At 41.6% G+C, this 26,217-nt stretch overlaps 1 protein-coding gene across 1 annotated transcript in view; it reads left to right on the forward strand.

Annotated features, from left to right (window-relative positions):
* Nucleotides 1-1,317: 1,317 nt before the first annotated feature.
* The window catches only part of sema3bl (sema domain, immunoglobulin domain (Ig), short basic domain, secreted, (semaphorin) 3bl), a gene marked incomplete at both ends in the record, with an annotated part of 55,754 nt that continues 30,854 nt past the window's right edge, over nucleotides 1,318-26,217 (forward strand). Inside the window, 3 exons of the mRNA XM_079226682.1 lie at nucleotides 1,318-1,423; nucleotides 16,159-16,319; nucleotides 21,426-21,488. Coding sequence (XP_079082808.1) covers nucleotides 1,318-1,423; nucleotides 16,159-16,319; nucleotides 21,426-21,488 — 330 coding nt within the window. The remainder of the gene's footprint in view (nucleotides 1,424-16,158; nucleotides 16,320-21,425; nucleotides 21,489-26,217) is intronic.

Here is a 26,217-nt window from a genome sequence, read left to right on the forward strand (position 1 = left end):
AAGCACCCAGCATCCACTTCCCCCATGTTCTGCCTCTCAGTCTCTATGAAACATGTAGGGAGCCTCTTTCTCGGTACAAACAAATGCTCCCAAAGGACTCTGGGTTCCTGTAACACTGACACCTTGAGTGGCTCTCACTCACCCTGCTGAGACCCCTGTGTTCACTTGGAGGCTTGCTTGTGAATAGACACACAGGAGGGGGGGGGTTCATACAACTTAATTACTGAACACGTCCCGTTGGCGCTGAGGGGGTTAAGAAAGTTCAAGCATGCACAGGACTCATAGTGGAGAGAAATGTGGAGATGGAGATGTTTTTCATTCATTTATAGCCTATAAATCATAAAGCTTCTTGATGTCTTAGTGAATATCTTGAAAAGGTCTTCTGTGCTATTACAGGGGTACGACCTGCTTAAAGGGCCAGTTCCCCAAAAATATATTTATATTTTTTTCTAACTTAGGTTTAGGTAGTATCTTTTTATTTTGGCCAAGGGTCTTTCTACAGTTCATCTTTTGTTTACCTTCATATCTAATTCAACCTCAGAACCTATTTTTGCTGACGTATGTATATACATGCATACATTCAATAAATGGCTTCCAACGGAACATAGTTTTGCTATTTATTGGTGTATTAACCACTTCATCCATACACTTCAAACGTCCTACTGTCCACATGATAATGTGTTATTAAAGTTGTATATGTATATATATACCGCCTGGAAACGATAAATGTCTTCTATAAAAGTTTCTTAAAGCTATACGTGATGAATGCACTTTACTAGAAGTTGAAATTGTGTTATGAATCATCTGTAAGTGCGTGCCTCCAAGTGTGCCTTGTCCGAGGAGTCTGATGTGCGTAAAAGAGGGGCAGGTCACTTGAAGCGCTCTCTCTCTCTCTCTCTCTCTCTCTCTCTCTCTCTCTCTCTCTCTCTCTCTCTCTCTCTCTCCCTCTATTAAGGCGTGGTGTCTCTCTCTCTCACGCGCTCGCGCTCTCTCCGTCTGACTGAAACAGCCTTCTGTTGGGCAGTGATCTGGAGGAGTGTCAGTCTTTAGAGCGGAGTAAGTGAATCACCTCCGCAGCCAGAGCAGAGCAGCAGTCACTCCGCGCAGAAGACGCAGCTGTTCGGCCAAAAATACAATTACGCACCGGGAGGAATTCCACCTGAAAACGCAAATGTTGGCACTGTGACTGAGAACAAGGATCCAACAACTGCCCCCCCACCCCTTAAATTATCTTGGAATATACTTCTTGATTGTAGGCAACATAGTTGTATAGTCTAGTTCGAATCAATTAAAAGCCGGGGGTATCTCCTCAGCAGAATGGAGGGATTTACACCTTTCTTCAACATGATTCTCGTCGCACTACTTGTCGCCACCGTCTCATCGACCAAGTTAAATGTACCGCGGCTGAGACTGTCATATAAAGGTAATTAAGTAATCATCTATCTATCTATCTATCTATCTATCTATCTATCTATCTATCTATCTATCTATCTATCTATCTATCTATCTATCTATCTATCTATCTATCTATCTATCTATCTATGTTTACGCAGATGGTCGCTATCACCTTTTTCTGTGCGCGCGCAGGTGGCATTAATTGGCGATTTGACCTATTTGGAGTCTTTTAACTTAACACATACGTGCGCGTTAGGGCACATTTTTCACGTGTATATTTATCTCAAACTAATTATTCTCTTCGCGGTGGTCCGAACTGGGGCCATTAAATCCGGGTCGATGTCTTGGCTTCTGTTTTGGGAGGTTTATGTGTTTTAGGAGGCACGCACCCGTTGCTTTGCTGGTTTCCAGCCTGAAGCCGCTCCGCAGTGCAGGCGGGGTGTCCCGCAGAGGAGCTTCTGGCTGGAGCTCATCGCTCTGCGGTGGGACACAGCGAGGTGCGACCGCCTCACTAAAACAGGTTTATTAGGAGCGGCAACCGCAACGGAAATACCAAAGAAGGATATGACATAAGTATTGTTTATATTGTGGTACATATGGACGAATGGTGTTCAGCATTATGTCATTAAAGACCTAACAACACAGGCCGTTAAAAAGTACATATATATATATATGCTATTGTACTTTATGTAACCTTGTGACCTTTCACCTTTTTTATCACTATGTGAGTATGATTACACTGCTTTTATGGGCTTGATTACAGGCTTTGTGCTGCCAAAATGACCACAATTCAAACATTGCCTTATACAGTAACCTTTTGAACATGTGCACATTCCTCTCTCTAATCTGAACCCTGTTGTTGGACACGACTCACCCAGTGTGCGTGTGTGTATTTGTTTGTGAAGCGATGTTGACTGTGTTGTTGCCAAACCATCCTCATTGTTTCGTTCCACTCAGGCCGCAGCGGGTCGGCAATCATCATCACTAGCGATAGATATCGCACAGGATTTCCTCCCGTTCAGCTCCATATTTTCAGGAGAAAAGTCACCAGCTGAGTTTAGTGGTCTTCCTGTTGGTTGCACTGGAAATACTGCTCAGGAGAGAGAAAAGAGAGAGAACAAAGGGATTGCATACAATATCTTTGTTTCACCAACTAGGATGCTTTATACTATATATCCTATTTGTGTTTTAGCAGCAGGGCCTATATGAACATGTTATATATTAGTTATTAGGTCATAACGTCATATTCATGACTTCTTCCGGTTTGATGGTAAAAAGGTTGTGTAATGTTTGTAACATTTACTGTAAAACTTTGGTATCTAGGTGTGAACAAAATATCAAGATAATCTTATTTCATCCTCTTTACTTGATGTTCTAGTTTTATGTAAAGTATCCTGAGAGTAAGTTTGGTGTGAAGTGATGTCAGATGTAATAACTTTGCCATACCATAGACTTTACTGAATACATTTTTTTTTACATATAACCTGCAACACAATTGCAGTGGAGGGAACATCAGTTATTGAACAAACAAAGTCATGACCTGGGCAAACATTAGAGGTGGAAAAAGCAGTACAAAGATTGTGAGTCACTGCACTTTAGAGACTGTTTTTACCTCGATCCATTTTCACTTCGGTCCAGCAATAAACTTCACCATATAGAACCAGTTTTCTTCATGACCTGCCATCAGAAAACATCCGCCTCTCATTTTGTAAGCATTATGAGGAGTATGGAAAGAAACTCTGCTAATAAAATTCTCATTTGTGACCGACCAATTTGTCGCTTCCTCTCTGACAACCTCAGATTTGACCCCACGGTTTGCCTTGTTTTACATAATTTACCCCTTAACTCAAGTCTTTCTTTTCCTCTTTTGATTTTTCAATGGGAAATAATTCCACGTCTCCACGTGTCTCATCTTCTCACTCACAAGTGTAATTTGTCATTCCTCTCGTCTCCCCTCAGTGTTCTTTCTATCCTCTGTGTGTGTGTGTGTGTGTGTGTGTGTGTGTGTGTGTGTGTGTGTGTCTCTTCCTCGATCGCTCTCTCTTTCATCAGAACCCAGGGAAGCCCAGAGGGCGCTTGTATTCCCAGGAGGAAGTGGAGGTAATTTAGCGACAGGAAAAGCTGTCATTATCTCATTTCAATCAATTAGTGGGTAGAAGTTCAAACAGGAAGAAGGCCATTTATACCTCGGAACTATAAAAGTACTCTCATCTGTTTATGTTTACTTCACGCGTCACAGTCGGCATCACTTTAGCCTATGCAGGAAAACAAATACATTTTAAAAGTACTAAAGTAAAATTAGTTGAATAGATGATCTTTCTTAGACATATATTCAACATACACCAAGTCTTTCGACAACATTAAAATGGCTTAATGTAAATGTGAAATGGATCCTAAACACATGTGCATTCATTTAGATGCAGACATGTTGAAACAAGCCTAGAGTAAACATTTACTTTTTTACTTTATTTAGTCGTTTCATTGTTCTTTATTCCTAATTAATTCCCCATTCATTTGTTTCATTCAGAAACTATTGAGATAAGAACATGTTTGAATAAAATCCTATTTTTATCCTATAAAAAATTGCAATTCAATCTCTTTATACCCAAAGAGAGAGAGAGAGAGAGTGTGAGTGTGAGTGTGTGTGTGTGACATTGAGGCGTTGAGGTATTTGTTGTGTGTGTGTGTGTGTGTGTGTGTGTGTGTGTGTGTGTGTGTGTGTGTGTGTGTGTGTGTGGTTGACTGCACTCCCAGCCCTCTGCCAAGCATCTATACCAACCTCCCATCATGCATCTCTCTGCCTTTCTCCATCTGTCTCTGTATGTCTTTCATTTGTCTTCCTCTTTCTTCAATCTGTCTGATTCTTTACTCATTTGAATTCCGTGTGCCTGTTGGTGTGCTCACTCTCACACACAAACACACACTGACTTTAGCCGCACACACTCCGTCTAATACAATATTCACTTTGTCTCACCAAAGGCAGGGGGGGGCACACAGTGTCTCATTTCGATTAGATTGCATTAGTTCTCAGAGTGAAAGGCTCTGTTTGTTTATGCTTACAGCCTGTGAATTAATGAGTTTGTTTTCTTAGTCGGCGCGGCCCAGATGCGTACATACAGACGGGTGTTAGTTGTTCTGAGGCGGAGCGGCGTAATCTGTCACCCGGAGTCTGTTTGAGACTCCAGAGCTGCTGAAATGTAGGGCGGCTCCCATCCTTTCATCTCGCAGCTTTTTTCCTTTCTTTCTCCGTTCTTCTTTTTCATCCATCACTCTCGCTCCTTGCTCCACGTATTAGCTCGTTCATTGCAGCCTTCCTCTCTCCTGCCATTTCCCCAAGTTCAGCTTAAGTGCTCCCAGGCCTCTGGACTGATCTAAAACCCAGTAAAGGAAAGAAAAAGAGGAAAGAAAAGAGAGGAACTTGAAGGTTTTAGTAGCCAAGCCAATTGGCTTGTCAGGCACATGTTCCTTTACCAGGATGTATACAAGCTTCAGCTCTAAAAAATATTAGAAGGAAGAGAGGTTTTACTGTTTCAGTAATGGTTGACATGTGTTTGAATTTCAAATGTTTGTGTAAGGTTTTTACCCCGCTGGCTATATAGCCAATATTTAAAGTTCACAGTGAACCATATCGTCCAATAGTTTAATAAAATGAAGAAAAAGGAATAATAAGAGTCTGAAAAAATGAAGATCAGGCTGTTTAATCCTTTATTGATTTCAGCTGTCTCCGTTAGTGATTAAGAGATGCCTTTTTATGGAGTTGGAACAGTTTGAGAAACCTTTAAGCTTTCAGACGAAGGCTTCTTTAGCGAGAGGCAAAGTTTTGTATGCAAGTTTGTGTCCCAAACTTTTCCACTGGGGAAGCCTCATAACTAATTTAATGGGTACGTCTTTGAAGTCTATAAGTATATTTCATGGCATTGATGGAGTATACTACATTCTGATTGGCTGGATGTTGTGTATTCTGTCAGGGGTGAAGTTGTACGTCAGAGCGGCTACACTCTATCGTTGAATATAATAATTTGGAGGGAATTATCTTGCCAATATCATGGCAATTTCTCTTAAATGTCCATCCATATTTAAGGATGGATATTGAAGCTCCTTTAGAGCAGTGTTTCCCAAACTTTACCCACGTTTTAAAATACCATGGCAACCCATATTCACAATTGGTCTTATATTAAAGTCAACAGACGAGCAAATTTGTGTGTAGATTAATGTTCCTGACGGTTTTTCCATGTCACCTTATATTATAAATAGGTAAGCCATTTAGAAAATATATTTGTTTAATGAATCACAACTAATTGATAGCAAATAAATGAATGTAGACAAAGTTACAAAGCGAGAGCACTATTCATTCATTTAGCCTTCATCATTTCTCTCTTTTATGTTTTTAAAGAGGGGCTCCACACTAATTCATTGTTTGTCCAAATAATCATACAAATTGACTGTAAAGTTTGTTTTCAGATTGACAAAGATTAAATCTAACAACATCTCTATAGATTTTAGAGAATATAGCCCAAAAAAACAACAATAGATTGCTGTGGATGGACCATGGTATAACCACTTGGACATGTGTGGTTTTTGTATTTATTAGCCTCAATGCTACAATGGAAGCGGCACAAAAGTGCTTTGTCCAGTCACTGAAAATCAGCCGTATTTAGTTTGGAGGCTCCAAAGACACCGCCGAAAGGTCTTCTGTCTGGTATGTGGAGCTGCTGACAGAGGAAACACACTCCATGTTTCTGACACCACGGGCATGATGAAGACCGATCGTGTGTGTGAGAGAAAAGAGAGAGCTACAGTGAGTATGTGCTGAGGCCTTAGCATAGGCGTTTCTTTTGTAAATATATATGTAGGAGTTCATACATTCTGTGAATGTATAAAGGGCAAAATGTGCCTGTGTGTAACAGAAAAAGAGACACATTGCTTCTGATGTAAACATCTGTGTGTACTAACCCTTTGGAGTGTGTGTTTTTTTATTGCACTGTGTGTGATTGTGTGTCAAAGAAAGAGAGAGGGGCCAATAGCATCTGATGTAGACTCAAAGTGTCACTTGGGTGTCGCATCAATAGCCTCACTCTTGTGACCGATCCCAGACCCGGCCAGATCACAGACAACACACAGATGGAGGAACGAGAGACAGGTGGAGAGATAATTGACTGTCAATGTGTGAGCGAAGGGGAGCTGGGAAAAGGATTGAGATAAACACAAAGCCAGATCAGAGAGCACAGATGGAGAGGAAGCTGGGGTGATAAAGAGAAAAAAAGGGCCTGTGATGTTTGAGGCCAAAGAAAAAGGACGGCGTGAAAAAAAAGGCAACAAAATAATTTAAAGAAGAAAGTTAAAGTTCACACAAAAGGAAGCCATGAGGTGTTCAAATCAGAAATAATGTATTAACACAGTAGATGAAAACATCTGTGCTTGATTGTTTCTTATTGCTGAACCATCGTGCCGATAATTATTCACCATGACTTCCTATAATTTCTTCAGCATATGAAAGGAAATTAAATAATACGTAAAGTTGTGGCTTATGTACAAATCATTGTATCAGCCGTTGTTATACTCTAAATCACATGAAGAAGTTTCCGTTGGTTGCAAACTCACAGCTAGATTCCGACACACTGCACCTTTCAGGAGACAAAGGTGGTTAAAGGATGAGTCTAACATTATTCAACAAATGCCATGAAAAGAAGAAACTCAACAACTTCCTCTGGATAAACGCCTCCTAGTACCCCTGTGAGATAAATCTAACACTCACTACGCCCCTAAAGTCCAAGGATAAACTGATAAACCCCTGTTGGACTCAAACAGCTTAACCCTGCTGCAAAACATGTCCAGATAAACACTGCATTGATACCCCTTAAAGGTCAGTGCACACAGGCCTCTACAAGGCTCAACTGGCTGAACCAGGACTGCACTAAGAATTAAAACATGCGCCCCTAATGCTGGCATGAATCGACAGACTGAAGGGTGAATGGGAGAGGGGAATGTCAATGAAAGAGAGGGAACATCAATGAATTTCAAAGAACAGAGCGAGAGAGAGAGAGAGAAAAGGGAAACGGAGGAGTAATGAATGAACGATTTGTGAATGTGGAGAGAAAACAAATGATGGATCCATGACAGAGGGAATGAAAAGAGGGAAAAGGGAGCATTAGACAGAGATGAAAGTGCGGATGAAAAGAGGTCATGGGCCCGTGGTGGAGAGATGGATGGATGAAAAAACAAAGACGGACAGAGGCTAAGAATAGGAAAAAAAGACAGGAGGGTAGGGTAGTGTGAAAGATGAGGGAGAGGGAGGAATGGCAGATAGAAGGATAAAAGGAGGAGAGAGGCTAACCTGAAGGCTGAAACACACTGGTCCCTTTGAGAAGCAAAGGTTGAGGGTTCAAGTCCCAACAATGTGGCTTTGACCATCTGTCATGTAGATTACTAAGTACCCCACTTACAGACTGGAGTTATGGGGTGTGTGTGTGTGTGTGTGTGTGTGTGTGTGTGTGTGTGTGTGTGTGTCTTGTGCACATTGTGGGAGTATCCTGTGTCTTCGTCCTGTGTGAAATCATTATGTCTATTCACTCTTGTTTGACCAGCATGTGCAAGTCAAAGAATAGATGTGCATGTGTGCTAAGAGGCCGGCCAAAACCAATTCTGCCGTCGTTTTAACATGAGCGTTGCAAAAATCACAGCAGTGGATGTTCACCTAGGGGGGTTCAAGTCCTGAGAAACCATTTCTCTAAGCTTTCTACATTCTGGCAGGCCAAGCAGCTCTCAGACCCCGGAGGTCCGACCCACCCTCCGCTCTGGTACTGATCCGATCCATTGTTATCTCTCCTTTTCTGTTCTAGTCTGAACTGGTCTTTGCTGTTCTGCTGCTGTTAGTTCCTTTACATTTCAGCTCCAAATAATAAAAAAAGCTTCTCTGCGTAGGATTTTTATTTGAAAACAGCTTTGTACAAATTTAGAAGACATAGTTTTGTTTGATAAACTATATTTCCAGAGAAACTGGGTGATGAAATGTTTAAATACCATTTTCCCCAAACGGTTAACCAACTCAAACCACTTGTTGCGGCGCCTGTAATTATACAACAAAGGCAAAGTAACATGACCCCCGACCTGTGTTGGTGCCTTATGTGCCACCTTGCCAACAATCATTGAAAACCAGTACATGGGCAATATTGAACTATAGTGTATAACTTACACCACCATCTGATCTTCATGTCCACTCAAAGCGTTTAATACTTCCAACAAATCACAGTCTCACAATAACACCTTGTGAAAACGTTGTGCTCAGTTGTACTAATGTTGAACTTGGCCTCCTCCTGTAGGTCTGGGTCCGCCAAGTGCATGCTGGGTCGCGGTGGTGGAGTGACAGATGCCTTGCCAGTGTTTTATTGCAAGTCATACTGTTCCAACTTGAGCGAGAAGCATCCCTCCACCACCCTGTGAGATATATAAACACCATCAGCTCTGCTTGTGTATTTTTTCACTGGAGACATTAAAGGATTACGAGGCTTTACATCCACAGTGGTGCAGCTGGGTTCTCCTGCAGAGAGCAGCAAGCACAGAGAGAAAGAACAACAGAATAAAAAACCTACTATGATGATTACACACACACACACACACACACACACACACACACACGCACACACACACACACACACACACACACACACATGCACACAGTTGTGTTTTCATGACTTTTTGGGACATTACTTTGACTTAAATTGATTTCCTGGAGACTCACCATAACCATAACCGTTATCAGCTGAATACTAACTCTTAACATAAGCTTTACTTAAACCTAAACCCAACTCAAACCAAGTCCTCACCCTTAAATATGATTATTTACATTAAATTACAGGGACGTGCATTTTGTCCCCATATTGCTCCCAAAAAGTAGACGAATCTCCAAAATGTGATTGTGTAATCACATTTCTGTCCCCACAAGATGGATAAAACATGCCCACACACACATGGAAACCCCACTTCAGTGTCCTCCATGTTGCGCTTTGGCTCAGAACCAATGCAAAGTGATGGAGAAACAGACCGGGCTGATGGGAACCCTCTCTAATGCAGGACATGTCACAAACAGTGGGGTGCTGTACCTCCTTCCACAGAAACCAACCGAATCGATTAGTTCCACTGGACAAGAAGAGCCGAGCACAAGGGTCTCCTCTGTGGACTGATGTATCTATTAGACAGCCGCTGACAAATGCAAACAAACATCACCGTTAACAACTACCAGTGGAGACGCTCGGTTCAGTGTGTGCATGTGTGAATGCTCTGGTGCATCTGACAATGTGTATTGAAACCAGTTATCTTACTGGCCTCCCATGTATTCAGTGCATTTGCTGCCAAATAGAGCATCAGCTGTACAGGCTTTCGTTTAGTCCATAATTGAATCTTGAGTACAAATAATCGTGAAGTAATTGCTGTTTTTTGGTTTCAAACCCAAACTTAATCAACATGTTTTTAGAATTACTGTAAAAACAAACGAAACACAAATCAAACAAATTAAATAATGTAACTCTGTAAAAAAAAATATATATATAGAAGGGTGAGATTAAGAAAGGAAAGAAGCAGGTATGAAGAAAAGGAAGGAGGAAAGCTCGGGTTAAGAAGAGCGGGCATGTTGTGGATGAGAGAGATCAAATGAGAGGGACGCGTGTGGTACGGGTGAGTAATGAAGTAAGAGAAGATTCAAAATGGGAGAAAAAAAAGAGATGAAAGTGCACGGAAGAGAAAGATGGATCGAGAGAAAGCAACTGTCCGTCAGGGAGAAAGGAACATTGTGGAGAGAGAGAGGGGAGGGAGAGATGATGAAATGAGAAACAAAAGAGAGACAGAGGAGGGTGAGGGTTGATGAGGATCGAGGGCGATGAGGTCACACCATGTGCTGTGTTTTGATTGGCCTGGAAGGGAAGATCAGGTATCAGGAACTCTGATAGGGAAGAGAGAGAGAAGAAGTCTTGAATAAGTCAGTATTTGCGTGTGAGAGAAAGATTAAGAAATCATTTTAAAAAAGAGACAGAAAGAAATATTTTAACATCTGACAGTAAAGTCACTAGTTTGGTTTGTGCGCACGCTTTTTTTTTTTGGCACTCATCTCGCTTCTCATGGTTTTATGACATGATCAAGTGTGTTAGGAATGCAAGCTGCATGGTGGAATGACATCTCAGTGAGCAGCGGTAACAGGCTGGCAGGAAATCCCAGGATTTACTCTGTCATGCGCTATCTGGCCTGTGAGATCTCTGCTGGGACACATCGCTGTGAATTTAAACAATGGGAACCAATATCTGGAGGTATTATCGGTGTGAATTAACACATTCTACATAACGGAGCTTAAACAATAAACGTGAAATAGAATAGTGATAATATAGAAGCCTAACTTGCAACTATATTGACATCTGACATCATCTTCATCTGCCGCTGTGGCCTTTTACACAAGAGACACAGGGCGAGAGTAGCAATGCTCACCACTTATTTTTAAGTGGCAATTGTGAAATATGTGACGTATTTCAAAATTGCCACTTAAAAAAAAAGTGGAAACCCCTCTTTGAGTCACACTGGGGGTAGATGAGCTCGTAAAACAAATGCGTCCCAGTTTATTTGGAGTCTTTGGTTTACCATAGTTACTGTGTGTCTCAATCATTTGTAGAAGTGTGAGAAGAGTTTAAAAAAATTAGAGGTTGACATATTCACCATGCTTGGTTAGCGTGTTAGCAGGCTAACATCAGCTGTTAACACAGTGCAGCCGCCATGAAGTTGTGCAATTGTGCAGTATGTATAATTATAAGTTACAGTATGTGGTGTTAACACCTCTAATGTTTAGTATTTTAAATTCCTGCACTTATCAGCACACTCAATATCTAGATATGTGTGATGTGACCTACATTCTACAGCAAGAGAAATTGTCACATTCACATCAATTAAAAATAGATGCAATAAATAGTGCAGTAGAAATTGCTGTTTGCATGATTTATTCTTTACATTTGCTTCTTTTTATAGGGAAGAAAGCCATACATAATGAAGGCAATTTGTGCACATGTCACAACAAACCATGCAGGCAAACTGAGATAGCGTATGAGACCTGGGAGAGGAGGAGGAGGAGGAGGAGGAGGAGGAGGAGGAGGAGGAGGAGGAGGAGGAGCAGATGACTTTTTGTGCATGCGGCAGATTCCAGAAATACTTGGCACACTGCAACAATATACAGCCGAGATCTAATGATACGCTTTGAAGCAGCGGTGTAATGAGTCTAATGGGTCTTTATTTATGTCTGTGTCTGTGTGTGTGTGTCTGTGTCTATGTCACAGTATATCAAAACAAAATGTAAAAAAAACTATATTTGGAGATAGCAGCCTGTCTGTGAGTTTTGTCAGCAGGGGTGGGAATAGGTGTGATATAACTAGGGACTTTTTTAATTCATGATGGTGTGTGTGTGTGTGTGTGTGTGTGTGTGTGTGTGTGTGTGTGTGTGTGTGTGTGCGTGTGCGTGTGTTTCTGGGATGCATTTTATAGCACAGGAGGTTTAATAGGCTTCAGATGTGTCCCTCCCTCCCACTGAGCCAACGATAACAATGATACTATTGTGTGTGTGTATGTGCCTAGTTACATGCGTATGTGTGTGTGTGTGTGTCTCAAGCTTAACACAGCTTACACTCTGCCTGTGCCCAATTTGTACATTAGAGATGTCAGCATGAGATTTGGGAGTCAACTGTTATTCATTCTCTGCTCAGTTAGATTTGTTTGTTTTCCAGACTTTTTTTTTTACCAAATACATTTAAGCAGTAATACTGCCCTCAGTTTCATCACACAAGAATCTTTAAAAAAAACTTTAATCAGAAGTTTATTTTACATGTCACTGGGTGATGAAAGAACCGTGTAAGCTCCCAGATCAAACCAAAATATGCAAATAAGCAAAAGGTCTTTTTAACAGCAGCAGCGAATTCGATTGCTCAGTCTGAGTCGTCAGACTCTGAGATTTGACGGACACCGGGGCACGCCTCAATCTGACTAAGTGGAACATTGACAATGTAAACACATCCCAGAAAGCAGCGACTGCATACGCATCTTTGAAGTGGCGGAGGCTGCACGCTGCGAGAGGTTTGACACTTCCAGTGGAACCAGATGCTCGTCTGCGTGTCGCTTCGGTTCCGCTGTTTGTCAGTGCAGCGTCGGCTCGCTGCCTTTAGGCACATTGGAGACAGATGTAGACGTCTCCCTATATGGAGGCTGTGAGGGACTTTGTGGATGTATATAGGGGGTCCTAGGACACAAGGAAGAGGGAGACCAGAGAGAAATATGGAGCCACAAAAGGGGAGCGAGACAGGAAGACAGATGCACGGACACGAGAGATGAAATGGAAGACATGTTAAGAAGTGACTTCAAGAGAGGAAAGAGAGGAAGTAAAAAAAATGGATAGAAAGTAGAGACGGAGCAGGATGGGGAGCAGAGGGAGGTTGAACGGATAGGCGGAGGAGATGTGAGGATGGATTGACAGCAGGAGAGAACGGTTAGTGAGAGGTGAGACAGTGGTGTGGTTTCCACAGTGAGGCGATGAGCTGCCGGAGTGATAACAAGCTGCAGATGGAAGCTGTTAGCTCACCTTTCCCCTCTGTGTGAGTGTGTGTGTGTGTGTGTGTGTGTGTGTGTGTGTGTGTGTGTGTGTGTGTGTGTGTGTGTGTGTGTGTGTGTGTGTGTGTGTGTGGTACTTATGCGTGCACATTTTTGTTGTTATTTGAGGAAGATTTTTGTGGATACTTCTGTGTGACTAACATCATACAAAGGTAGAACGAAAGAAGACCGAGACATCAAACAGGATTCAAAAGTAACAATAATGTGAAAATATAAATAAATCATCTTGAGCTTGAGCGAGAGAATCAGATGATAGCTTGTGAAACTATTGTTCACAGAAATAGATAGGTGATCAAAAAAGAGTGAGAATGCACGCCAACAAATACTGAAAGAGTTGTGATTATGGTATTGTGCGTGTAAAGCAGACAATCATTGCTCAGAGACACATATGTTCATGTTAAATGCTAGTTGAAACACCCTTGTTCCTTTTTCTCTGATAAAGTGCCACACTTCCAATTTTTTTCTGCGCCCTAAAGACACACTGAGTATCCGTTCGGTGGGACTTCATGAAGTCACACCTGCACCTTTTTATCTAGATTTGGTTTATCGGTTGCTCGTCCACCACTTTGGTCCAGACTGATTATCTCAACCGTTGGAATGTCATTATATTTTATAGACACCTTCACGATCCCCAGAGGATGAGTCCTACAGACTTTTCATTTATTGTCACCATGAGGTCTACATTTGTGGGGTTGACTCTCAACAATTGTTGGACGCATTATCATCAAATTTGGTGAAGAATTAAGCGTGGTACATGCATCTTAAACATTATACCACCAGACACCCCTAAAGTTATGAAAGTTTTCAAAGACACGATCACTTCTTTTGCTCACTACCAACCCTAACCTTCACAACCGGGACATGATCCATCTTCTGCAATCTTTCCTGTCAAAACAAAGAGGTGTGCCGTGAACATTCGATCCAAAACCTACAGTATCTTTTGAAGGTCTCAGCACACACACAGAACAACTCGTTCAACCATCACCCACACACACACACACACACACACACACACACACACACACACACACACACACACACACAGTTTCGTCACTCGTCATTCTTCATCACTCACTGGAGCTGGAGGTCATCTCAGGGCTCAGAGCTACGTGGAAAAAGTTGAACTCATGGAGACAGACAGTCATCAGCTGACGGTGTGTGGAGCTGCCTTCATGTTCTGCTGATAAACTGTGTCACGAAAACCCTTATTCCAGCTTCTACATGTCTCCCGGTATCAGTGAATAGGTGTTTGATGTTGAATTTGTGCCTGGCGGTTATGTTTCATCGTAAATATATCAGCTTTCATTTAAAACAATACAAAAGTCACAATAATGAATGCATTCAAACTGCACATCAGTCAGCGGTACAGATCTCCAGTGTCTAATGTAAAACAGATCTACGGATGATCTTCCTCTGCTTGCCTCGTCAGTCTCAATAAATCCATCACACATCTCAACAATCTCTGCCCGTCTTGTGGCTTTCTCTGCCCGCCTATCTCTCTTCCTACTCATTATTTTCTGACTTTTACCAGCTGCTAAAAGCCACAACACTCCCCCGCCCTTCCCTCTCCAACTTTCTCTCCCATTCTCTAACTCCATCTCTCGCTGCAGAGCATCCCCAACGTCTGCCTGCTTGTGCGTCGGCTCATTATTCTCTTCGCCAGCAGCTTGAAGTCTTTCTTACAAAACTATTCCCTGTATAACTGTCTACAGAGGATTTAACAGGCTGTTAAACAAGCTGATGCTGGTTCAGGTTTTGATTTAGCTGCCATAACGAGTGTAAACACAGAGTAAACATGATAGAGCGTTACACTGTTGAAAGTGTTCAAAGAAGTTTCTTCTGCACTGGTAATGAGGGTGATCTAGGGTGAAGGTGTGTGAATGTGTCTGTGTATATAGTGTGTGTGTGGGGGGCTATAATGCAGCCCTATACTGTCAAGTATTCAGGTGTGTGCACGTGGAAGCTTGGGAGTTTGAGAAACTGAGATTTCTACAAAAAACTAATCGTGTGTGTGTGTGTGTGTGTGTGTGTGTGTGTGTGTGTGTGTGTGTGTGTGTGTGTGTGTGTGCCCCAGTGATGGACACGGTGTTGCTGGGACAGGAGGCCCCTGTGCTTCACTCGGTCAATGCCCTTACTGAGTGATGAGTGACTGGGCCTACTTTCTCACCGTGTGTGTGTGTGTGTGTGTGTGAAAAGGAGCGAGAGGAATATCAAGTGCGACAGACGAGTGACGAGTGATGAGAGGTAGACGGAAAACCAATTCATCTGAAAGACGCCACTGAGAGTTTTGGCATACCGAAGACATCTTCTCCCACTCAAATGTCAAATGTATCTCCTCATCTCGTTAGAGAGAGAGAGTCATATAGGGAAAGTATATATATATATATATATATATATATATATATATATATATATATATATATATATATATATATATATATATATAACTGATATAACAGGCGTTTGAGTAAGAAAGTGGATTTTCGACGCTGTGGAAGTGTGTGTGTGCGTGTGTGTGTGTGTGTGTGTGTGTGTGTGTGTGTGTGTGTGCGTGTGCGTGTGTGTCAGCCAGACACCCCATGTCTGGCTGACCTTGAATTCAACCCGCTCTCTACCACTCCTGCAGAGTCGTTGCATCAACCTTTTGAATTTGAAGCTGCTGCAAGTTCAGAGAGGAGAGCCAGGTGCAGGCTGGTGTGTGCAGACGGATCCCCCACTAATACGGAGTTTCTCCTGGACCAATGTCAGGGTCCCGGGAATAGGGGGTGTCGTACGAGTACAGCCTGCAAAGCCCTTTGAGACAAATTTGTGATTTTGGTCAATACGAAATAATTGAATTGAATTCATGTTTCAATATTTCCTGTTCTGGTTGACTCTGTAGGTCTTTTTTGGGAACATCCTTTAATAATCCACGGGAATGATGCGTTGACAGAAGCAACAGGAGCGGGTTCTGGAGACAGACACTGTATTTCTTCTTTTAACTCACCACTGTTTAATCTTCTCCTGCTTGGATTTCATGCTTTGTTGCCTAAAAGGAATTTCTTTAAGTTGTGTGCAAATGAAAGTGATGACATTGCTCATCCTTCTTCTCATCTCTCTCTCTCTCTCTCTCTCTCTCTCTCTCTCTCTCTGCAGACCTGCTGTCCACCAACAGGTCAACTATCTTCAGCGGCCACCACGACCAGCTCTCTGTTAGCGCGGTCTTCCTGGACGAGTACCGCGACCGCCTCTTCCTGGGAGGAAAAGATGTCCTCTACTCTCTCCTGCTGGGACCTGTCAGCAGCGAGTCCAAAGAGGTGAGGCTTTTGGAGACAATAAATATCATATGTTGAGAGTTATACGTATTTTAATGGCACTCTGCTCCGGTGATTGATGTTTTGTAAAAGTTCAGTCACTGCACAGTCTACGTTCATCGTTTCATTTTGATTTACGTTGCAGTGGTTTCAATCTTGAGAAGATAATATATGACTTAGGGATGGGTGTACAGTTTGTGTTTTTTCCAGAGTTCGTTCTTTGCAGAACATCTGTTAAAGCATTCTTACACTCATAAATCAACTATTCACGCGATGACTCCAACCCGAACAGCCATTTTTATTCTATTTTACTGTTGTTGCATCATCACTGAAATTGGAACAGAAAACAATGCTGAAACTATTAAACAAGTTTAGTTTTCAGAAAAAAAACCGATAAAAATGAATAGATGACACACTTGTTCTCTGGAATACATTTTGGATTTTGTACTGATCAATTATACTATATACATATACATACAGTATACATGCAAATGTATGGATAAAATACATTTATTGCAGTAAGAAAGAGGAATGCTTTTATTATCACTTTCTTTTTTAAACGTAGCTGTATAAATGAAATGTATTAATGTCAAGAATCAGAGTGCATGTTACTGTGATGCAATGCTTTGGCACGCTAGACCAGATAAAGTATGTTGACAATAGTGGAAAAACATGTAACTGATATTAGAGTGGAATTTAAATGTCATGTCATTCACCCAGTAGAACAGAATACATATAGATACGTTTAGCTGTGATTTGTAGAGTGATATCTTTTGAGTTTATTGGACGGCTTTGACCCAAGAGAAATGAACAGATTTAGATTAAAACATTTCATCTCCATATCTGTTGAAGAATAGTTCTGGGAAAATGTGCAGCATGCATTAATTCACGTTTAGTATACCCGATGTTCCATTAGACTGTTTTCGTAAGCACAGAACAGAAACAACTTTCGAGAACAGAAAACCCCGGATTGCTTAAGCACTTTAGCTAAAAGCAGCAGTGTGTGTGTGTGTGTGTGTGTGTGTGTGTGTGTGTGTGTGTTCATACATGGGCGACTGTATGTACACAGAGAGCCAGATGTCGCCCACCTTACTTTGATTCCTGTCTCAGCCTCCTCTCAATGCTCTCTGTCTTGGCTGATTAACCCCATGTTCATACGGGTTAATCAACTCTGGTTTGCTGCAAGCTGTTGGGGCCTTAATGCCCGGGCTTCTAACGAAGCCAGTCGTTATGAAATTCATCCGTGAAGGCAGTTCAGTGAAACAAAGGTTGAAGAGACGACACACATCTGCCAAATACCACAACCAATGCTGAAAGAAGGAGAAACGAACAGAATAAATAGTGTGTACACCTTCAGAAAATAAATTATCTCCCAGAGAACACATGCACATGCAGCTGAACTCCAGCCAGTAGTCAATTAGCTTAGCTTAGCATAGCACAAGGACAGGATGCAGCTAGCATGGCTCTCTCCGAAGTTCAGAAGTATGTCGACCAACACCACAAAACTCTCCATAAAACCTCAGACTGTCTTTAAAGAACAAGGTGCAATATGTTATGTATTAACTTTAAAAGGTGCTGCTAGGTGTATTTTTGAACTTCCACTCTTTATGTTAAGGCAGGCTAACCATGACGACCATGACGCACCATCGTGAAATCGGTGAATCAATGTTATCATCTCACTTTCCGAAAGAAAGTGAATTTGTGTCCCAAAATTGGTAACTGTTCCTTGTTCCTTTACATTCATTTTGTCAAGATGGGTGTGTTGGGGTTGAATGTCGTCATCCTGTCAGCCGCTTCCTTGTTTCAGCATCTAGTGCAGCAACACGCACTGATACGTCTAAAAGTGTTATGTGACTGAAACGTTTCTATTCATTGTCGTCCACATATCAGCGTTGATATTGTTTATTTCTATCGTTGTTTCATCCATTGCACTTCAGGCAGATCAGCCTTGTGGTTTTCACACACTTTTTATTGTGCACCTGATAAAAACGTAAACTTTGTTGTGTGCTTTCACAACTAGAATATAGTTGTAAACCGGTGTGAACTCTTTTACACAAGCATGTTGTTGTCCAGCTCAAACAACTGCCTATTGTTTTCCACCCTTTCCACTATAACTATAACACCAACATTGTGTAGTAAAAATGGAAATGGGAGTGAGGTGTAATTCTAAACACAAGGCTTTGGTTGAAAGCAAGTCAGATGGCATTAAATCAGTGAACCATGTGTGTTTCTGCTCAAACTGGATCCAGTTCTTCCTGAATCTAATCTGGAAAGTAGAACAATTCTGCCAATGATAATTACCCAGGAAAAACAACAGCAAATAGGGATTTAGTCCATCATGTAAATGTTTCACATGATGGACTTAATATTCAATTGTCTCCTTCCTTAAAACATAAGCAGGAATCTTTGATTAGTGTATTTAAAAGTTTATTTTTTCTTTTGGCATGAAAATGTGGTTGGCATCTCAAATATGTTTCAGCATGTTCAGACAGCTGGTTGACTTTGCTCGGTGTGTACTCGCGTACACACAGTGTGTCGTGTTGCTGTGCTTCCTCAGTGATTTTACAAATGGCCTCCGGCCCTCACTTGTTTCCAGCTCTGGATAGATGTTTCTGCAGTTGAAATAAACACTGTTCCAAGTTCAAAGATCAAAGACGTAACTAATGTGAATCATGCCTGAGGGGCGAATACAAATGAAAGAGCAAAGAGACACACTGATAAAGTGTCAAGAAATAGATAAACAGAGGACGGAACGTGGATGACTGGTGGAGGTTGGACAAATTTCCTAAAGCGTGCGGAGCGAGACTTGGGGCCGATAGATGGAATATTGCAGTGCACTGACTCAGACCATTGCCAGCCAGATCTGAGGCAGGGCCTGATTTCACAGTATATCAGTATCAGTCAGGCATGCAAGAAGGCTGCTGAGGTCAAACTGCGTGTGTGAGCCAGGCCTTTGGACAGGCACGCATTCGTATCACTCCAGCATCGTGCCAAAGAAACTGGTCCACAGATTAGGCCTATTTGATGCCAAGTTTTAGACCGGCCCTAATTTATTTATTTATTTCAGTCAGGCAGGAAACAAATAGTTGTTTCTCACGGATTCCCACATTCGCAAGTCGGCTTTGAGACAACAGTACTGTAGGGTGGGTGTCAGACGGACCCTCCAATCAGAGGATGTGAAGGTGGAGCTGTCTATTAAAAACATGTTTTTAATACTGTCCATTTCATGCTGAGTTCTTACTAAGAAAATACTTATAGTTAGGAACTCGGTTCAATTTGGTTGTTGTCTTTATTGCAAATATGATATGCATAAGATGATACAAAATTGACCTAATATCCTGCCTACAGCAAAATAAGTACCTGTCGAATAAGTAAGAAAGAATGTGCGCATATATATGTATACATAAAGTAGGTTTGATCCTAGATAACGAGACTAAGTCTATAGGCTACACATATTTGAACTTGCATCACCAGTGGATATTAAATAACTCCTTGGAGCCAAAGGCCAGTTTGCCCTGGAGACTTATTTAATGTACTTTCAACTTGATTCTTGATATCTGCTATTTCATTCATCTTATACATTAAATTCATATGAAGAATCGTCAGTTTCTATTACATTACGGGGGTTAAAGTATTTTCAGGCACTCCAATGTCACATCCTTTATCCGGACAGGGTTTTTCAGATAATCAAAATCTCTGTGAGCCAGGATTCAGTCATCTTGATTTACAGCGAGTCTGCTGTGATGAATTGGAATTATGACAAAAGTCGTCTCAGATTTTACTGCTGATATGACATTCTGGGTGTGAGGAGCCAGGGAGGAGAAACATTCACTCATCTCTTCAACTCTCTCTACTTGCATTTCTATCACTTCCCATTCTCACACTCACTTCAAAACCCCAGAGCTACCTCAGTGGCCCCTCGACACACATGCTCCCCATACGGCCGCTCAACTATACATTGTAATGCAAGTCAGGACCATTTGCTTTTTTCTCTGGTTTTCTTTTCTCCCTGTTACCCAAAACACAGCCAGTTCCCAAACAAAGAATTATTGTGTGAGATAAATCCTCTGGTAGTACCGTACACACGTCATGGTGTCAGTACGGAGACAGACTTGGTCTCTCCTTTTCAGTGGCAATTCTATTTTTTATTATCTAAATTTTTCATTTTCTGAATGCAGTGTGAAAACTAGTCCCATTGTTTCAGGTCCAAATGATATGTCATGCTTTTTCTTTTCCTTGTTTCACTGGCAGAATGAGAGGACGACTGTGGGACTTTCCTAATCAGGAAATCTTGGATCGGTACTCTGAGAACTTAAGATGAAAATTGAAGAGACTTTTATTTATTTGCACTTTATTAAGCTTCAGATGGTCTTGTTATGATACTCTGAAGGTTTGGCTGAGCACAGCTTTCCTGTTGTTTATAGCCAAAGCTATAATTTCATTTCAGGCACAGAATACATGACTGACTGACAGGGACAGACTTTATTTTAAGTTGGTTGAAAATAAATTAAATTATGAGAAGCAAAACTAGTTTATCACTTATTGTGGATATACATGCATATAGTTTTGGTTTTAAGATATGTATCTGTCTCCAGTGTCAGCATCGTGCAGGCAGAAATATCAGAGACAGATATTCTCCCAACCTGGACTTATAAAATCAAAAATGATCTGTGTTATAATACATTGTTTTTTATTGTATTTGGAAGAACCAATCTTTTTATATCGCTGTAAGTGTAATGATAAATGGTGTCATCTCTCAATCAAAGTGTCAGCTTTAGAGGTCAAAAGTTAACTCCCAAAGTGCTTCATTCCAAAGCCTTTGTTTCATCACTTGTAGAGCTCTGCTCTGCTCAATATGCCTCTCATTGCTCTGGAGTTAAATTTGCAGAGAAAATAACTCAAATTGAACCACACATGGGCTGACTAGTATCTTTTGATTGCATTCACAGACTCACATAAACACTGTGTGGGTTCAACAAAGCAATTGCATTTTGCAATATGGCTGAATTAGATGTTTGTTTGCATTTCTTCAAAGATATGAAGTTATTAATCATCACACGTTTTTTCTTTTTTCCTCTGTTCCTCCACCTTTCTCTTGTGCCCTTATAGATTACCTGGCCTCCATTACCTGGCAACAGAGAGGACTGCATTCAAACGGGGAAGGAACCACAGGTAACTTTGAATTCTTGCTTGTTTTAACACATTTCCATTTAGAAATGCAATGTATCCTCATACAACGGGACGCTATATAGGTTTTGGCGATTACAAATAAATCAACACTGACTTCTGGTTTTTGCACGGGACACAAACAGCAGTGGTGTTTTTGAACTCACCCATCAGGCCCAAACTATACTACGCTTGTATGGCCTCATGTATGTTGTATTTCCTGGTTCACGATTGCATGGATTACATACAAATTGCACACATTATAGTGGATTACTTTTCAACATAAAACATGTGTCTAAATACACCTAGAGACACGTTCTCTGTTCCGTCTCCCAGAGTGTCGGTTCTGGAAGTTTTCATATCCTGCTTTACCTGAGCCGAACACCAGCCTACCAACCAATACTCATTCAAGGAGCCTTGGAGTAAACAGAATATATAGTAGAGGCCAGTTTTCAGTCTTTCCAACATTGTCCATGTTGCTTTGCTGCTGTAGCCGTCAAGGCCACTTTCCTGGCTGTTCTTGAAAACCAGCTCTGTTGCCAATGTCCTGTCTGTTTGCTGATTGTTGAATTTGTTTGCCTGGCCGTCTGCCTATTTTGGCAGCATTTTATTCAACCAGCTGAGCTTTCTGTCTCCACTTGGATTGCCATTACCGTTTCCAGTAACTTGAACTCTGACAGACAATGTGGTCAAAAATGAACCCAACCGATTCTGCTTTTTCCAATAATGAAGTGACTAAGTTGACCGACACTGTTGAGCAGAACCTTGGGCCAAAAGGCCTCCAGTAAAGAGCAGATAAACGTCTCTCCGCATTGGCGATTGTGACCTCCAAACCCTGGCTTGTCAAGCTGGTGTATGTGCTTTCAGAGATTCAGTCTCTACTCTGCTCTCAGTTGTTTTTTTCAACAGTCCCTGAATGGCACCATGTGATGGAAAGTGCAGAATGTGCCTCCCACAGTATAACAAACTAGAATACAGTAATTGCATACTTAGACAAGTTAGTGCCATATTGCTCCCACAATAAACTATAGACTATTAATGAATCTGAAGAAATCTGAATGAGGCCAAATAAAGACGTATTGGTTCTGTGAAGGAGGAAAATTGAGGCAAGACTTCCTCTCTTAATGAGGGCTGGAAATACAGAGGGAGGAAGGAGGAGATGGAATTAAGGAAAATAAAAGGAAATGGGGATAAGAGGGGAATATAAGAGAAGAAAAACAAAGGGAGGATAGTGTTCATGTAATTATGACCATGTTTACAACGAGAGAAAAGAGGAGAGGGGGATTCTGAATCCAATACCTCCACTAATGTAAAGAAACAAACCATTTCGGAGTAAAATTTCAGCTTTAAAAAAAAAGCTATCATGAATGGAACCAGTGTCCAAGAATGTGTCAGCACCTTGAGTCGTTTCCCTCCTCAGAAGCTGACTCAGCTTTCTGTTTGTTAGCCTGGATGAGGTATGTTGTACTTCACCGCAGATGAGGAGGGGAAGAGAGCAGAAGATGAAGATGATTACGGTTATAGGAGCATCATACACGGGAAAGAAAGACAGAGAAAGCCGTGCAACCGTCTAACTTTTTGATGTGCAACTGGCATGGCTCCAGGCGTGGCTCCAGGGATGGCAATGCCGGTCTGGTAGGTTGATCCACCACTTAGGTCAAGACTTAAATATTTGTGCAGACATTCATGCTCCCCAGAGGATGAAACCTATTGACGCTACAATCAGGGTTAATATTTGTGGTCTTGAGCGAAAAGTCTCCTTAGGATGAATGATCTACTAACTTTTTTGATCCCTGAACTTTTCACCAAGAGCCATCATCACGTCAAAATGTAATGTGTCCCTTACTTTGGTTAGTACCTAATCAATCTGGGGATCCATGGACTTTTGGGGCCGGGGTCTTTATTTCTAGTTAACCGGTTTAGCCAGCAGACATTCGGGCCAAGACTTTCTTTTCTGTGTGAGAAACTTTAGATACACAATTTTACATGCTAATTTTAAACCAATAAAAATCTAAATCAAGCCTTCCACCCCTTTTGCTCTACACACTGACTGCTAACCTGCATTCCACCAAAGCCTGCAACTGGATCAGTTCTTACTACTTGGACTACAAACGGAAACCAGAACGCTTTCAATGCCAAAATCGGACATGGCTGTGGACTCTTAGTCTTGTTAATATGACAAGATAAACAAAGGAAGCAAGCAATGAAGGATGGATAATAGATCAAGATAAAGTGGACAATAACAAAGAAAGACTCACAGAAAGAAAGGAGGAGAAAGAATAAATAAAGAAGGGAAGGAAGGAAGAGATTTTGATTCTTTTCTTTGATGTACTGAGACGTCGTTAAATTTGGTCCCGGTTGGAGAAAAAGCTCTCTGTGGCTTCAGTGGAGCGCAGAATACAACAACTGCCACCAATTACTGGTGTACACACACACACACACACACACACACACACACACACGACACACACACACACACACACACACACACACACACACACACACACACACACACACACACACACACATGAAGACACTGCTTTCAAAGTTTTTAAATGACTGTGACTTTTTGTGTCTACTTGAGCTCATGGCACTGACAGCCATCTGGAGCTGGTAAGAGAGAGAGAGAGAGAGAGAGAGAGTGTGTGTGTGTGTGTGTGTGTGTGTGTGTGTGTGTGTGTGTGTGTGCGTGTGTGTGCGTGTGTGTGTGTGTGTGTGTGTGTGTATAGGTGGGCTATATGTTCTCTGTGTTTGAAGTGGCAGGTGTGTCTTGGGTGTCTTATATCCGTTTTATTAGGTGTTTCCTCTGCGCAGGGCTTGCACAGCGCTATGTGTGTGTGTGTGTGTGTGTGTGTGTGTGTGTGTGTGTGTGTGTGTGTGTGTGTGTGTGTGTGTGTGTGTGTGTGTGCTCGTGAGTGCTACCGTACTGTCCATGGCGGAGAGGAGGAGTCCAACTGCGTTACAAGACAGGTCTTCAAACTGTAACTCTACCTTACTTCATAAAGAGTGTGTGTGTGTGTGTGTGTGTGTGTGTGTGTGTGTGTGTGTGTGTGTGTGTGTGTGTGACAAATGTTGGGAGTAAAATATAGAGATGTTTGTCTGCTTTTGTTAAACTACACAGGCATCTTTGTGCATTCCTTCACGTCTCCTGAGTTTTTGGGTGTCAAATTAGATTGATTGCTGCTGTATCCACTGGCATCTACAAAGCAAAAGACGCGCACACACACACACACACATACGATCCATCTCTTTTGTTTGCCGTCTGCGTCTGTTAAACATAACTGAGTTTGACAAAATGTGGTCGAGGTTGAAAGGTGAAAGGTCTTCACATTGTTTGGTGATAGAGAGAAGTACATATGAGACAGACAGAATGAAAAAGGGAACGTGCCGGTCCTCTACTGCAGCTGCATGACCGTCCTCCTACCTTGACATTCAAATTGAGTGAAGAATAAGTTAACTAGTCCCTTTTTTTAAATCTCTTTCATGAAAGCGCCACAGCCTTCTACTGACAAGTGTCCACCACCTTAAACATGTTCTTACTGATAGTGTTTCTTCCCAGAGTCACAACCTCATAACCTTCAGGATCATTAATTACAGCTCAGACAAATAAATAACAGGCCGAGGGGAGGCACTCAGGGACTTCAGCCAAGCATGCAGGGTCTTGCTCTGGCTGTTAACACATGTTTCTGCCGCATCTATCTGCATCTTCTGCTTACAATAGGGCTGATTATCTAATCAGGAAGTTTTCTCTGCCGTCTAATGAATTATGATGCTGTGTGTGAACGAAGAACACTTTTGAGCGCAAAGTAGGGATCGTAGCAGAGATGGCAAATTCAGCACTTAGCGTGTGTGTAGAATTCAGCTTTGAGAACTCCACAAAAACTTGTGGTTTGTGCGCTCAATTCTGTGCTTTATTCTGTCATGACAAGCTTGATATGGTTTGGCTTTATCAGCAGAGCTGTGATCAGTTCCTGCTTTGTTTGAATCTAGTGTTTGGCATTTGGTGTCTGAGTGCAGGAAAGTGAGAGGCTAATCCTGTCTAGACCCACTAACTGGAAACATTGATTTCTTTCAACGTGTCCCTATCGTTAACATGCATGTTCAGTTGCTAAAAGCTATCCGCAACTTAAAACACACTTATAAGTAAGGGTTGGAATGGAAATACTTTTTGGGGTCACTTTATGATAAAGCACTGGAAAAAAATACTGTTTTTGTAATTTACAATTTTAATAAATATACTTATCAAAGCATACTGTGACCATAGCCAACTACGCAGTAGCACTACAATTGAAACGCCCAGTTTTTTCTTAAGAGTGGCACGTAAATATAATTCCTTAAAGTATTAAGTCCTTGATTCTCTTGCGTTAGTAAATTATGTTTATGTTTATTATGTTACGTCACTTGCCATGACTTAATGTTTTCCGGGCTGCTAGTGGAGAGTAGAAAAGTTTCTTCTTGATCAAACAGCTGCTGAGACCAAAGACTTTGAAAGGCTAGTTCATCCAGCTGTCCGGCTTTGAACTGCTTTTACTATATTTGTGTGTGTCTGTGGTTGTGTTTGTGTATGGGAGGGGTCCTGTTGACTGTAGTCTTGTACAATTGCATGTCTGTGTGTGAATGTGTTGGTTCCAAATGTCCTGTTGATATTACAGATTACGACTTCTCTCTACTGCACATTGGCTGTTTATACTGGAAACTGTTCTCCATGTCCAAACTTGCCTCTCCCTGCCCGGGT

Source organism: Taurulus bubalis (assembly GCF_910589615.1).
Source record: "Taurulus bubalis genome assembly, chromosome: 11".
Classification (NCBI taxonomy): Eukaryota; Metazoa; Chordata; class Actinopteri; order Perciformes; family Cottidae; genus Taurulus; species Taurulus bubalis.